The sequence below is a fragment of the Otolemur garnettii genome, unplaced genomic scaffold (genome assembly GCF_000181295.1).
Source record: "Otolemur garnettii isolate 467f Iridium unplaced genomic scaffold, OtoGar3 scaffold00005, whole genome shotgun sequence".
Classification (NCBI taxonomy): Eukaryota; Metazoa; Chordata; class Mammalia; order Primates; family Galagidae; genus Otolemur; species Otolemur garnettii.
In genome coordinates this window covers 20,816,364-20,832,507 of record NW_003852400.1, presented here as the reverse complement: position 1 = coordinate 20,832,507, position 16,144 = coordinate 20,816,364, and the positions used below count along the sequence as shown (strand labels likewise).

Here is a 16,144-nt window from a genome sequence, read left to right as displayed (position 1 = left end):
GCTTGAGCCCAGGAGTTGGAGGTTGCTGTGAGCTGTGATGCCACAGCACTCTACCCAGGGGGACAGCTTGAGGCTCTGTCTCAAAAAAAAAAGATGGCGAAAGTGAGAAGCTACAAGTCCAAATGATTTCTAAAGAATCTTTAACTAATGATTGACAAAATTAGTTAACCTAATATCCAGTGTCTACATTAATGTCCAATCTCTACATTCTACATGGTGAGAGATGAATAATTGGTAATTTCTAAAAACTCAGACCTTTGAAATTAGGTCTTAGGTGATTGCTAAGCAAATTGTCTAAACCCTTATCTAGTTTATGAATTCCTCGAGGATATGAGTTATGTCTATACTTTCTATCTCCCATATACTAAACATATTATCTTACACTTAGTTGTGCTCAAACAAATATTTGATTGTTCACTTAATAAAGTAATTATAGAATTAATCTATAATTAGATAATTTATTATAGAGCTAATAATAGGATTAGATAACAATAAACTATTCTGGTACCAATAGTTAGGCCACTTACACTTTATTTCTTCTTTTTACAGAAATAATATGAATGTTTAAATGTATATATTTTAGAGTACCAGTTCTGCTATATAATAGCTATGTGACCAAGGGCAAATAGATTTTTTAAATTTTTTAAAATATCTCTTACTTCATCATATAAATTAGAGTAATAACATCTACCTCATAGTGATTGCTTTAAATCTTAAATATGGCTGTATGTATAAGCACTTAAAGTACCTGCATATAGCAAATATCCAGTAAACATTGGTCATGGGGATCACATGAAAAATGAGCATGAACATATCTAAAACTTGCAGTGTTTTAGAATGTAAGCCACGACATAGGCCAGATGAGAAAACCTACTTAGCCAGAAATATTTTTTAATCTCACTCTTTATCTCTGGAGAAACGAATGGGAAATATGTCCCCTTCTGCTGGCAGGCTATGCTGTAGAAATGGTTAAATGCTTTGAGAGTGCTGCAGCGTGAGAAAAAAGTTACCAAGGAATATCCGTGATGAAATAGCTTATTAATGATCAATGAATATCTGTTAATGAAGATATATATTTTTTCTAAATGAAAGCCTAAGCTTAGCTTGGAGAGGAAAGAATTTTTTTTAAAGATTTTATCTGCAAAAATGTCATGAAACTACAGGACACTCTTATATCTATTTACACAAATCTGTTTTCCCTCTGAAACTATGTCTTCTATAAATATTTACATGACCTACCCTAGCACTGAGAAGAAAAATAGACAATACTCAAACTGTGGTCATCAAAGAGAAAATAGTGGCCGTAAGCCATTGTAAAAATGTCTTCAAATGCAAATGACTAGTCCAGAAAGATTAAGTTTGCATATGTGGAAGCTAAGAAGTCTGATCTCATAAAAGTAGACAGTAGAACGGTGGTTACCAGAGGCAGGGAGGGTGCAGGAGGAGGGATAGCCAAAAGTTGATTGACAGACACAAAAATTCAATGAGAAAGGAGGAATCAGTTCTTGTATCCTATGCACTATAGGGGGACTTTAATTAACAGCAAATTATTACATATTTTCAGATAGCTGGAAGAGAGGATTTCGAGTGTTCCATCACAAAGACATGATAAGTGTTTGAGGTAATGGATGTGCTATGACCTTCATTTGATTAATACATGAATACATTGAATATGTGTATTGAAATAGCATACTACATACCATAAATATGCACAATCATTACGTGTCAATTAAAAATAACAACATAAAATAAAACAGAATTTAAAAGTAAGCCAGTCAAACACAAAAAAAGAAAGACCGAGTTTAGGGTTGCAGATTTATCAATACATGAGTCAGAAACTTAGCATCACAGTCATGATGACTGTGTGTTTAACATTACATACAAATTTTATGTAACACGTTTCACTATTTCAAACCAGTTCAATCTCATCTGAAATAACTCCATTCTCATACATACAGAATAAAATATTTAGATCTTTGTCATTTAATGGGTATCTAATGGCTAGCCCGAGGCTAACAGGAAGACTTTCAAGGGAACTAAAATGCTCCTAAGCTCTTTTCCAACCTCAAAAACTATACTGTGATTATTTATGTTACCTTCCATTTTTTTCTTTGTATTGATGCAGATGGACCTTATGGACTTCAAGTGAATTCTGATAAAGGACTAAAAGTAGGGGAAGTGTTTACTGTTGACCTTGGAGAAGCCATCCTATTTGATTGTTCTGCTGATTCTTATCCCCCCAACACCTATTCCTGGATCCAGAGGACTGACAATACAACGTATGTCATTAAGCATGGGCCTCATTTGGAAGTTGCTTCTGAGAAAGTGGCCCAGAAGACAACGGACTATGTGTGCTGTGCTTACAACAACATAACTGGAAGGAGGGATGAAACTCGCTTCACAGTTATAATCACTTCTGTAGGTAAGTGTGACCTGTAAGGAAGAGGTCCCAATTTAAAACACAAATGCATGCTGGCCTCATTTTGACCTATGTTATAACTATGTGGAAGAGAAAATTATTGTGGAATTATTCATATAAACTCTTTTTCCTAAGTCTTAGGTTCTATGACTCAAAGAGAGAAAATCCATAATTAAAACCCAAAATGAAATTATGGCTATGAGGGGCTATGAAAAAAGGAATTCAATAAATTACTTCTAAATGCTCATTCTTGATTTCCTGATTCTACAAATAGGAATATATAATAAAAGAGAAGCAGGCTGATAATTTAGGGGCTTTATAGATTTGTATCTTCTGTTGCATTGTGTCAGATGAATAAAAAACTCCATGAGTTGGAAACTGGGTTTTCAGACTCCCATTTGACCCCCGTTGTCCCTGTCCTTCATGATCTCCTCTTCCTCTTTCATTGTTTAAATGTCTCAAATCTGTGGAAGTTCTCAGCACAAGTCTCAGCACCTTGGAAATCATGAAATTGTTTTAAGTCTGTGAAATGTGGCATTCTTCAGAAATCATCTGATTCACAGAACGGATATCAATTCACAAAAAGAATCACTGCCTAAAATACTGATGGCCACAAACGTCCCATCTTTCCAAGCCTTCTGTTCTCTCTCTACACTATGATTTCATTCTCCTACACAATTTCCTGTATAATGTCATTCATTCCCATGGCTTCATGTAACACTGGCACATGCCAAATCTATACTTTTAAAGCTCTAGAACTGTACATCCAGCTGCCTCTGGATGTCTCCACTTGGAAGCACCAGAGGCAGCATACAGGTCTAATACATCACAACTGAACTAGCTTCTTTCCACCCAGCCCCACCAAATTGCTATTTTGTCTATATTCTCTGTTAGAGTGAATGGCCCTACTAACTACCAACCTCAGGCAAAAAGCTACATTTCACCCTAGACTCTTTCCCCTTATTTCTTACCCTGACCTACATTCAGTCACCAAGTGCTGTCCATTCTCCTGCCTTTCTCAAATCCATCCTTTCTCTCCTTCTTTCTTCTTCTATTTCCTTTTTTTATTTCTGTACTTCTTTTCTCCTCCTTTTTCGTCTTCACTTATCCTCTATACCCCCTCCTCCTGCTCATTTTCCCTTTTCTTCTTCCTATGCTACCACTACTATCAAGTTTTTCCCCAATTCTCCTTTGCATACAGAAAAAGACAGCCAGATTCCACTTGGGGAAAACCTTCAGACAGGAAATGATGGTTAAGGCGCCTATAATTAGTGGAGGGCTAAGTTCACAAGTCACCACCCACTAATACCTTTTCCATTGATACCTTCTCTGTCTTCACCTGTATAGCCCTAGTGCCAAGAGTAGGACCCATAACCAAAGCTCAATACATTTTGTTGAATAAATGAAGCAAAGAATGATACAAATGAATTCTCATAATCCTTAGGCTAATATTTTTTAATATGTGGCCCTTGGACTACCTGCATCAAAATCACCTGGAAAAGTTGCTAAGAATGTAGTTTCATTATGACACTTCAGACCTGTTGGGTTAGGATCTTGCAGGGAGCACCTGGGAGTCTGAATATTTAGCACGCCCATGTGTGACACCCATTTGTTCAAGATGTTTTTCCTCCATGGGATTTGAATTTATTAAAAAGCTCTTAAAGCTCCATCAAGAATTATAAGACTATCGGCTCAGTGCCTGTGGCTCAAGCGGCTAAGGCGCCAGCCACATACACCTAAGGTTGCAGGTTCGAATCCAGCCCGGCCCGCTAAACAACAATGATGGCTGCAACCAAAAAATGGCCAGGCGTTGTGGCGGGCGCCTGTGGTCCCAGCTATTTGGGAGGCGGAGGCAGGAGATTCACTTGAGCCCAGGAGTTGGAGGTTGCTGTGAGCAGTGAAGCCATAGCACTCTACCCAGGGGGAACAGCTTGAGGCTCTGTCTCAAAAAAAAAAGAAGAATTATAAGACTATCACAAACCTGCAGTTGTGATGAAGAAATGTATAACGAATAGGGTCCTCCTGGAATGCCTAAGGTCATGAGTACATATATTTATAAAATCATCTGAGTATATTAGAATTTATGTATTTTCATGGCTGGCTTTTGTTTTTAATGTGAAGAAAATTTTATGCTCTGTATGAGAGTGCTATCTAGTAGGATTTTCTGCAATGAAAGACATGCTCAATATCTACACTGTTAAATATGTTAACCACTAGACTCTTTTGCCTTTGGGGCACTTAAAATATGGCTATGCAACTGAGAAACTAAATTTTTGATCCTATTTCATCTGTTTTAATTTTAATGTAAATAGCCACATGTGTCTAACAGCTACCATGTCAGACAGTGCAGCTCCATAATCTTTACTTGATCATATTTCATTTGCATAGTGGATGATAAATTTCCCAGGAGGGGAAGGGGGAGGATGGGTAGAAGGAGGGTGATTGGTGGGACCACACCTATGGTCCATCTTACAAGGGTACATGTGAATCTTTCTAAATGTAGAATATAAATGTCTTAACACAATAACTAAGAAAATGCCATGAAGGCTATGTTAACCAGTTTGATGAAAATATTTCAAATTGTATATAAAACCAGCACACTGTACCCCATGACCATGTTAATGTACATAGCTATGATTTAATAAAAAAAAAAAAAAAGAAAGAAAAGAAAAGAAAAAAGTCACCTAAAAAATAATAATAATAATATATTTCCCTTATAGGCCCTCAAAGCATGTGTGTACTTAAGAAGATAAAAATTTGACTCTTATTCATTTATTCATTACTTAGCACCTATTGTGGGCCACATATTGGCATATATGAGAAAAATAATTCCTAGTATTAAGATTCATGTTCACAATCCTATATGGGTGGCAAAAACAAGTAAACAGCTATAGTGCATCCTTTGTTTTCTATTTTACTAAGTTTTTAATAGTCACAACCAGCTTTTCACCTCAGTAGCTAACCAAGAGATAATTGTAAAGCAAGCTAAGTGTATAAAATATTTTTTGTATCACTCCATATGTCACCTTAGACTTGTTCCTCATGCTCGTTTCAAGTGAAAACATGGCTATAATACGTAGACATGTAGTACAGTTAAGGCTTTTCCACTGCCTAAACTTTCTTCATTAATATTTAACCAAGATATTTTTATAATATTAGGAGTGAAGACCCCAATATTTGATTAAGATCTTATTACTAAGGTCTAAAGACAGCTACAGTCTTAACGTCAGATAACTGCCTTTTGCAAAATCTAAAAAACCTGTTTGACCTGTACAAAGACTGAGCATTTGTTATTATAGTAAATAAGAAGAGCAGGTGCTTATTTTTCAGAGGGATTCAGAGTTGTCAACATTACTGACCTCTCTGTGGTTTTCAGAGCTATTTTCCAACTCCTAAATGTTCACAGAACTTTAACTCAAACAGTGACAGAATGATGAAGAAAATGAATAGGATCGATGTGTTTTGTTAACTATTTGATCTTTCCTAAGTTTCCAAGTGAATAGCTTTGTGAAGTGCAGATTAAGTGTACCTGAACTTACAGTCATAAATGACCATCCCTATGACTATCAGTTGAACACTACTGATCATCCACTCTGGTGAACAAAGTATATTAAGATCTGCGGAGAATTCGAAATCATTTAGGAGGATGAGGTACCTGATTTTGTGATAGTCCCAGAATCAAGTTGGTATTTGGTGTAGCCAGAGTCAAGTTGTATGAAATAGATGACCTTCTTTGTTTTTAATGAGACCAAAAAAAAAAAAAAAATGTGGCCCATCAAAAAGTTTCAGCAATAAGATGTGAAAGGCAAAGGAAAAAGCAGTCAAAGATGACTGTAAGGTCACAGATGTGGAAAGAAAAGAAATAAGGTCAGGAAATAATCAAAAGTTTTATTGGATATTTTCAGTAGGGAGAGGAAGGCTGGAGAAAAATAACAATTAGCCCTGTGTTTTTCTGCCTGTAAGACTAGACTGAATGATGACTTCCTCCTCTGTGGGCAATGATTCACACCTAATTTGATATATTGATTGACCTTTCAGTATCTCAGGGGAGATATCCTAAAGAAAACAGAGATAGCACACAAAGTCAAATAGCTAGTAAGTAAATAAAATAATATCTGAATTCAAAGCTCTTGTTTTAAACCACTATACAAACCGTCTCCTTTGATGTAACTAAGAATATTGATGAGACTATGGTCTTTCTAAAACGTCTATAGACTTACATGTCGTGAAGACAGCCTGTTTTTTTCAGCACCTATCTAGTTTAATGCTCTCTATATAGAGATACTCTGATTTTTCCATACTATGTGTATCATTTCACATTGAAGAGAAATTGTGTAATATCTATAATCAAAAATATTGCCTATAGTATGTTTCAAGGACAGGATAGCTATTAAAATAGTAAATTAGCATTTGTATTTTGAAAAACAATTGATTTTATTACCTTGAATGTCCCTACCTTCAAGTTTTACCTGAGCCTAAACTGCTATTATGACATGTGACATATAGAGAGAGAGGGAGGTGCCAAAAAATGTATGCATATTTTAAGAAAGGAAAAAATTATATTAAGATTATAATAAGTCACATTTGACTTCTGCAGTTACAAGAGACACAGGACATAATATACAAGATAACAAAGGTTATTGGTATATACATGACAATTTTAGTACAGTTTATGCTTCATAATAAAACTGCATTTTTCTTTTATTTGTAGTCATAAAAACTGTATTAAAATTGTAATAGTCAATATATGTTGATAACAAAAGGTGAATACAAGTCACATTTGAGCACCTTCTGTAATTGCAGAAGTCAATGTGACTATATGTGAAAGCACATAAATATATACATATAATGAAAAAGTTGATAGAAATTTAGTCATCTGATAAGAATTCAAATGTTCACATTTAATGAAAGCAATCAAATTTACAGAGTTCCCAAGGGCCACATGGACATAGTTTGAGGTTTAGCCATAATAGAAATGTTTTGAATTCATATGTGATCTTGAGAAATCTACCCTTTTTTTGTAATTATTTATGTTCCATATCATTTCAGAAAGAAGTGAATAGGAAAAAGACCCAAGGCAGGAAATTGAATTTACTAATTCTTTCTGTCTATCTAGAAATTAATCAAGTCAACGCCTCCAGGAGATGTAATTCATTTTAGGCCACTGGAGATAACAACTGAGATAGAACTACAACCGTGACATCCAGACTCTGAGACCTTAGGTGACATGTGCATGACATCCAGCGTGTAATGCCTATGACCTGTTAGGTGGAGTGTGGAAATAGCACACTTCAATATGGCACCTTCATGTCCATAGGGATATGAATCAGCTGCCATAATCAGTGAACAGATTGGATGAGAGAGATCTTAGGACTCCATTTTAATCTAGAAATAGATACACCGACTGGTAGCATATGGCCATCCTGTGAGTACAGTTTCTCAAACAGCAGGGCTGCGATACCATGGATACCACACCTCTTGCCCATATTTGCAGTTAACATGTTATTCCATTTTATTTGTTTGCCTAAGGAGGGGACAAATAGCATTTGCACTAGGGCTTTGGCAAATGAGTCAATCAAGTTTAAATAATGGAAGAATGGCATGTTAAGACTAAAAAATAGTGTAAACTCTCTGAAAGGAAAGAAGGGAGCTCTAGCAAGCGTCCCAAACAGCATTAGGGAATCTATTCATTCTCTATGGCAATAGGGTCAGAATTTCCCTGCTGCCTTATTTTCAGGGGATTCTGGAAGTTCATCTCCCAATCCACATTTGCCTAGGGCTGAGACCACAGCAACTGCTCCCCTTTATTTAATGCTTGACACATTTGGCATGTGGGAAGGGAACAAATTTCAAATGCTAGACCTTGCAAACCTGTGTGTCCTGGGATAGAGGAGCACTGTCGAGAGAAGAGAGAGAGAAAGCTCAGAGGAAAGGGGGCCTAAGAAAGATCATTTGTCCTGAGAGAAAGATTATTCCTATTCTTCATTCTCCATGGGAAGGAATCCTTGGCTTTGCAACAGCCAAGGTTTGGGGCTGACAGCATTGTTCATAACAGGGAGGTTCTCTGATGTAGGGTAGACAGAGGCCAGAGGGAAAAGGAAAGAGGGCAACAAGAAAAGAGGCTAAAGAAATGAGAAGGGGAGGGAGGAAGGGTGGAGGGAGAGTAATTGGTGGGACCACACCTACGGTGCGTCTTACAAGGGTACAAGAGGAATTTACTAGGTGTAGAACATAAATGTCTTAACACAATAACTAAGAAAATGCCATGAAGTTAACCAGTTTGATGAAAACATTTCAAATTGTATATAAAACCAGCACATTGTACCCCAATGATTGCATTAATGTACACAGCTATGATTTAATTAAAAAATAAGAATTAAATAAAAATTTTAAAAAGACATGAGAAGGAATAAGGGGAAGGGGAAAGTGTAGGATCCTCTGCAGGAGCGAACATGCAAATAAGGTCATTTTAGTAAATATCAAAAGAGACAAAAAGTTAAAACTGTAGGAAAGGAGAGGAGATATGTCTTATCTAGCACAGAACATCCAATCATTGCATATTAAAGCCGTCACGAGACTTCAGAATCATGGAAGTGTCTGGCAAATGGCTGATGCAGATGAGAGTGAAACTTCACCACTAGAATGAGAAATGCTCTGAAATAATACTGATTAGCATATTTTCACGCTTAAGAGGAAAAAAGCAACTGAGATTACCCTGAAATATTTTTCAGCAGTCTCACTTATAGTAAAGCACATTGCAGGAACTTGAATGGAATAAATTAATATTGAATTCTTTTTGGAGGGGTCAGGGGTTACTGAATTTTGGTGAAGGCAATCTGACTATTATAATAAGAAATGAAAAAGTTGAAGCACATGATGACTGGTGTCAGAGAAGGTTAGAAAAAAAACTGATGTATGAGAGCCTACCTGCCAATTGCAAAAATCATTCTTTGACCGCAGATTCACAGGAACAAAATTGAACCTGGAGTCAGAAAAAAAGCTATACCCAATCTCAATTCTAGGACTTACTACTGACTATTGTGAAGGTTTTAGTTTTACTGAGACTATTTCTTTATCTGTACCTATAAATAGTGTGATAATTTTTTATTTTCATTATTACTGATGTGATATAGCTATACCCAGTAAATGGGAAACAAATGTACATTTGATTTTATATGCAGATAATGATCATGTCTTTAATTGTGCATTATCTGAAATTTTCCATAGTTTTGATTTAATTTGGATTAGTCAGCATTTTATTCCTCTGTCATTCTCTAATTGCTTGTTAGTTATACATTTATATTTGTCCCTTAGACTTCAGGGATTAAAGCATTCTGATCAATATGGATACTTCTACCACTGACTGCTCCCATCTTCTTTCATGATGCAAGAATAAATTCCACTCAATAGTAAGGATGGGAAATCTAAGACTCCAGGACTCAAATTTGAATTTAGCAATGTATGCTTACAATTCCATGCTCTTTCCACCACTCTCAGTTGGCTACTATACATGAAACAGAAATCCTTCCCCAAATTAAGCCCAAATCTGCTTGGTTCTATCAATTGGAGCTACAACAAATGAATCAAATCCTTTCCCTATCTGATGATATCTCAATTGTTTGATAAAACTCTCACATCACCCCTGAGAATGCTCCTCTTCAGATCTAACACCCCCAGAGTATTTTGTTGTTCTTAATATGACTGTTTCCCAGATTCTCTGCTATCCTAAAAGCACAATTTTGGAAGCTCAACAAAAGTTAGTCATTTTCACTCCTAAACTATGAATTTAGAAAGACCCATACTCTGCTGTGGTTGTCAGTAAAATAAAGGCAGATAGAATGTTCTCTGAAACACTAGCAGTGATAACAAAGCAAATAATGAAGAAAAATCAATACAAAATACCAAACAATAGAATGGAAAGATATAATATATAGCATATGACTTGGGGCACCACTTTTTTTAGCAAGTGAATTTGATATTTCTTCATTTCAGATATAATATTAAAATCAAGTGATGCTTTACTAAGAATGTGTTTCAACTCCAACCCGGTTAACTGGTTAATACAAAAGATACACATCCTTTGTATCAGTAAAACCTACGACTAATTTATGTACCATATATATGCATATATATATATATCCAATTTTTTGAGAATGAATTATTACCATGGCACTGGATATAGTATCCCATTCACATAATAAAATTCATGTAAACCTCTGTGTCTGTCCTAAATCATAGTGTATCTGTATAAGAACTTAGAAGACCAGTCACCATTACCTCCTCATTTTACTAATATGAAGATCAAAACCCTGAGAGTTGGGTGACACCTGTGGCTCAAAGGAGTACAGTGCTGGCCCCATATGCCAGAGGTGGCAGATTCAAACCCAGCCCAGGCCAAAAACTGGGGAAAAAATTAATAATAATAATAATAAAACCCTGAGAGTTAAGTGGCTCATACAAAGTCAGACTGCTCTTAGAACAAACCTATGAAGCAGGAACACACTATCCCCCTCTCAAAAAAAGAGACAGAGTAGGACCTCATAAAAAGATATCCCAAGTGCTTAAGTAGTTCCAAACTAAAAAGTCCACTTTCTAACAGTGGAAGAACATGAATTATTCTACAACTGATTAATGCAGAGAAAAGAAGGAAAAATAATCATTCTAATAAGTTTTATGATGTCCTAATCTATATTTAGAATCAATAAAATGCCATTCTGGTTCATTTTAAACCACCTTGCATTTATTACTTCCATCCAAGGCTTAAAAGGGTTTAATTTAAAATCTGTTTAGAGGCAATAAATATCACACAGTTATTACAATTCCATAGAAGAACACTTTCAGAATGTAATTCCCTCAACGCGTATCAGAAATTTATAAACTTCCCATCAGAGATAGTGAAAAATTTTGATAATGAAAAATAACCTTGTTTAACTCTTGTGAGTCACAGGGAATAGCTGCACAGTATTATGTGGGGAAATTAGAAGAGATAACATGGGTTCCATGACTGGTTTACTAGAACTTGCTATTTACAATCTATACTACATTGTGAAAAGATTATGAGAAAATTAAAAAATACAAGTATTCCAGATGGAAAATCCAGGAGAGGGTCGGCGCCTGTGGCTCAAAGGAGTAGGGCGCCAGCCCAATATGCTGGAGGTGATGGGTTCAAACCCAGCCTTATCCAAAAACTGCAAAAAAAAAAAAAAAAAGAAAGAAAGAAAAGAAAATCCAGGAGAGTGTACTTAGGTCCATACTGAGAGGAGAGAACAGATTAAGCTTCCTGTTTATCTTGTGTGCTGGAGACTTCAACCGAAGTTTTACAGTGAAATACAACAGGGTGCAGGCTGTTATTTATTCAGAGCCGAACAGCCACCATGTTTTTCAGCACACACGGATTCTCTGGGCTGTTCTCCACCACTACAGAAGAAATGGCATCACAAGACTTTCATTCCCACATTTATCTGGACAGCCAGGCAACTGTCATGATTCATTTCCACATCAATATCTGATTCACAAGATAATATGAAAGACATCTGTTACTGGAATTTGTTGGAGGTTACAACTACTTCCTGGTGTATATATTAGTTATGTGACTAAACATATCATCATCTGGAGCTGGGGTCTTCACAGAGCCACAGTTAATAAGTTGTGTTAAATAATGTCAGAGAGGAAGATGTGGTGACTCACACCTATAAATCTCAGCACTTTGGAAGGCCAAGGTGGGAGGATGGCTTGAAGCCAGGAGTTTGAGATCAGTCTAGGAAAGAAAAATAAAATAAAATAAAATAAAAAGGTAAAGTTGAGCATGGTGGCATGTGCCTGGAGTCCTGGCTACTCAGGAGGCTGAGATAGGAGAATCACTTGAGCCCAGGTGCCTTAGTTCAAGCCTGTACTAAGCAATGATCGTTCCACTGCACTCCAACTGGGGGAACAGAAGAGACCTTGCCTCTAAAATAATAATAAAATAACATTAAAGAAAGGCAACATTAAGTATTAAGAGCCCAAGGTACATCCGGACTTTACAACTTACAATACGAGTGACCTTGGGCAAACCTCAGTTTTGTCACCTACAAGAGGGATGATAAAACCATCCCTCTCAAACAAGATTGTTGCAGAGATTCAGTGAGTTAAGATGTATCATCCACAGAGCCTGACATATTATAAGCACTCAGCAGATGTTAGTTATTAGCAGCATACTTTATATAGTGTTAATAAAGGGAGTGAGTTACAAAACAAAGTGAATTTTAGTCATTAGATTGGACTTCAAATATGTTATTGAAAATCACACAATCTTATTTTAAGGATTGACATTTCTTTATTGATCAAACATTGGTAAAATATGTTTGTAATGAACATCTCCACTATCACAACTCAAATGATATATCATCTCCCTAGAAAATTCACCTACTTGAATTATAATAAAAGAGTGAAATGGAAGGAGAGAGAGAAGGGGATGCAGAGATGATGGCATGAAACAGGTCTATGTTAAGGTGCCAAACACAGTTGAGAAGTATGACATGAGCTATTTGCTACCTCTAGTACATCCTATCAGTGTTTTTGTTTTTTATTAAATCATAGCAGTGTACATTAATACTATCATGGGGTACAGTGTACTGTTTCTATATACAATTTGAAATACTTTCATCCAACTGGTTAACATAGCCTTCATGTCTTTTTCTTAGTTATTGTGTTAAAACATTTATATTCTACATAGGACGAACCATAGGTGTGATCCCACCAATCACCCTCCCTCCACCCACCCTCCCCCATTTCCTCCCCTCCATCCTATTAGTGTTATCATCCTAGATAGCTCACCACATTTCTAATCATCTAATCACAACTATCTCTAGGGAGATGGTTCTGATAATTCTGGTGTATGTTCATATGTTCTAAAATAAATGCTTTCTTTCCATATGGCCTCTCTCTCTCTCTTCGCCCTACTCTCTATATATACATATGTACACATATGTGTGTATATATATTTTTATATACATGTTATATATATGTATATTTGCAATAGTGTCTCGTTTAAGATAAATCATTAAAAAGTCAAATTATATACTGTAGTAATTTATTACTAAGAATATATTTGTCTTTATATTTAGGACTGGAGAAGCTTGCACAAAAAGGGAAATCATTGTCCCCTTTAGCAAGCATAACTGGAATATCGTTATTTTTGATTATATCCATGTGTCTTCTCTTCCTATGGAAAAAATATCAACCCCACAAAGGTATGTTAAAATGAGAAAAAATGTTTTGAAAATTTTGTACGTGTGTTCTAAAAAGAACCTTACTGTGGTTTCTTTCTCTCTCAATTTTAGTTATAAAACAGAAGCTAGAAGGCAGGTAATGCATTTGTTTCTATGAAAATCATTTTTTTTCTCTTGAATGCTTTTTCCTTAGTTATTCTTGCTAACATAAATACCTATTTATCTTCTCAGGCCAGAAACAGAATACAGGAAAGCTCAAACATTTTCAGGTAATGCCAGGCTGAAAAGGGCTATTATCAATGTTAACGGAAGTTAATTAATATTGTTGATATTAATTATTATACTATATAACATGTTTTTAATGTTATAGAATTAATATAAGCTAAAATTGATATAACACTAGCAATCCCTTCCCTTTGAATAGAGCCTTCACTCTACAAAGTGCTGGCCCTTGCATTGGTTTACGCAGGTCTGTGAGATCAACAGAGTGGAAGGCATTTTCTCAAGTCCACTTTATAGGCAAGAGAACTGAGGATTGGGGAGATTAAATCACTTGCCCAGAGTCACTGAGTTCTACCGAATCTTTTGATCTTAAATGCCAAAGAGCTCTCTCACTGTAATTCCTAAGGTAGATTGAATGCTGGCAGTTGCATCCCAAAGAGCAAAGCAAAGGGAGGTTTGACAGGGACCAGTGCTGCTTCCTTGTCCACGTTGCAACCCTCACTCACTGCCTTCAATACCGACTGTCCTGATTTCTTGTATGTTAACAATGGAGCTTTTGCTCAGGCCATGGACTCACAGGGAGTTTGGTTTCAGTTCCATATATGCTGCTTTCCCCTTATGTCACCTTGGGGAAGTTATTTTTCTTGACCTCAACTTCCTCATCTATTTAATAATAGAGATAAAAACTTCCTCCTAGTGCTGTTATGACAATTAAATAAAATGGTATAGGCAGAGTGCCTAGTATGATGTCTGGATGCTTAATAAATGTGGGTTTTCTTCCTCTTATCTAGCCCTTCCTCACAAAGGGCAGAATGTCAGAGCTGGGAAGAGCCCCCCCAAAACATCTGGTTCCTTCCAGCCAGCTCTACCCGCAGCATTCTGTGGATGAGAGTAGATGATATTGAGATGGATACTGTCTTGTAATGCCTTTTGTATGTATGGGAAGCTACAGTTGTTTATTTGTTCTTTTATGTTCCAGTGGTGTCAGTTAGATCTAGCAGGGTTCAGTATACACTATGGGTGGGTCAAAGGCTGCTGTGACCTCCAGGCTGAAGCCTTGGTGTCCACAAGTCTTTTGTAACTAAGAGTAACAAAGACCAAGCCTGCCCACATGTGTATATTTGAATATATAACATGCTATCCTCAGTTTAGGCTTTAAGAATAATTGTTCCAACTTGGTTTTGAGTCTCTGCTTCAGTAGGAATGATTTCTAATACTGCTTGATGGTAAGGTGACTATAGGGGACTGGGAAATGTTAAATTAGCTTTGTGCACATACCACTTAAGGCAGATAATAAAAATAAGTTTCTGAAAGGTTTTTAAAACAATAGCACATAAAGGCATTTGGTTTGTAAGTAGCATTTGTTTTGCATTTCAGGCCATGAAGATGCTCTGGATGACTTCGGAATATATGAATTTGTTGCTTTTCCAGATGCTTCTGGTGTTCCCAGGGTTGGTTTTTAAAGTGGCTGATTAACCAAGAAGTAGTATTCTGCTTCACCAGAGGTGTAAGCAGCATTCTTTTAGCACTTAGGAAGTGTGGCCAAATGCCCTTCACTGCATTACGCGGTGTTGACTTACTCTCTAATGAATGACACTGTTGGATCTGGGAAGCAAATGCATCTTTCTCAGCCTTTATAAGTAAAGCTAACATAATAAGGAAGTTGTCCTACTTCATAAACATTCTTTTTTTTTCTTTTCTTTTCTTTTTTTTCTTTTTTGAGACAGAGTCTCACTATGTTGTCCTGGGTAGAGTACTGTGATGTCACAGCTCACAGCAACCTCAAACTTTAGGGCTTAAGTGATTCTCTTGCCTCAGCCTCCCAAATAGCTGGAACTACAGGTGCCCACCACAACACCTGGCTATATTTTGTTGCAGTTGTCATTTTGAACCCGCTAGCCTCTGTGTATGTGGCTGGCGCCGTAACCACTGCGCTACAGGTGCGGAGCCTATAAACATTCTTTACCAGATAATTTCAGTGAAGAGAAAACTAACTAGGTCGAAGGGTCAAAAGAACTGAATAAATAGAGGATCACAAGACCCTGGTTTAAATCACCCCTCAGCATTTGGGTGACTGCAGGCCTTCAGATTATGGAACTCTCTCTATTCCTCAGTTTCTCCTTTACATTCCCTACATATCTCTTAATGACATTGGTCATACATACCCTTGAAGGGACTTCATGTTCTTCAAAAGGAAATTACCATATAGACCCAAAGTAAACTGAATAATGACATTGGTCATACCCTTGAAAGGACTTTATGTTCTTCAAAAGGAAGTTACCATATAGACCCA

At 36.5% G+C, this 16,144-nt stretch overlaps 1 protein-coding gene across 3 annotated transcripts in view; it reads left to right on the top strand.

Annotated features, from left to right (window-relative positions):
* HEPACAM2 (HEPACAM family member 2) overlaps positions 1-16,144 on the top strand; it is a 38,125-nt gene that overhangs the window by 15,323 nt on the left and 6,658 nt on the right. For 2 of the 3 annotated variants that reach the window (XM_003782670.3, XM_023519138.1), the window contains exons 4-8: positions 2,126-2,422; positions 13,525-13,650; positions 13,741-13,765; positions 13,861-13,898; positions 15,229-15,302. In XM_003782670.3, the coding sequence (XP_003782718.1) occupies positions 2,126-2,422; positions 13,525-13,650; positions 13,741-13,765; positions 13,861-13,898; positions 15,229-15,302 (560 nt within the window). The remainder of the gene's footprint in view (positions 1-2,125; positions 2,423-13,524; positions 13,651-13,740; positions 13,766-13,860; positions 13,899-15,228; positions 15,303-16,144) is intronic. The other variant, XM_012811649.1, reaches the window with a different exon arrangement.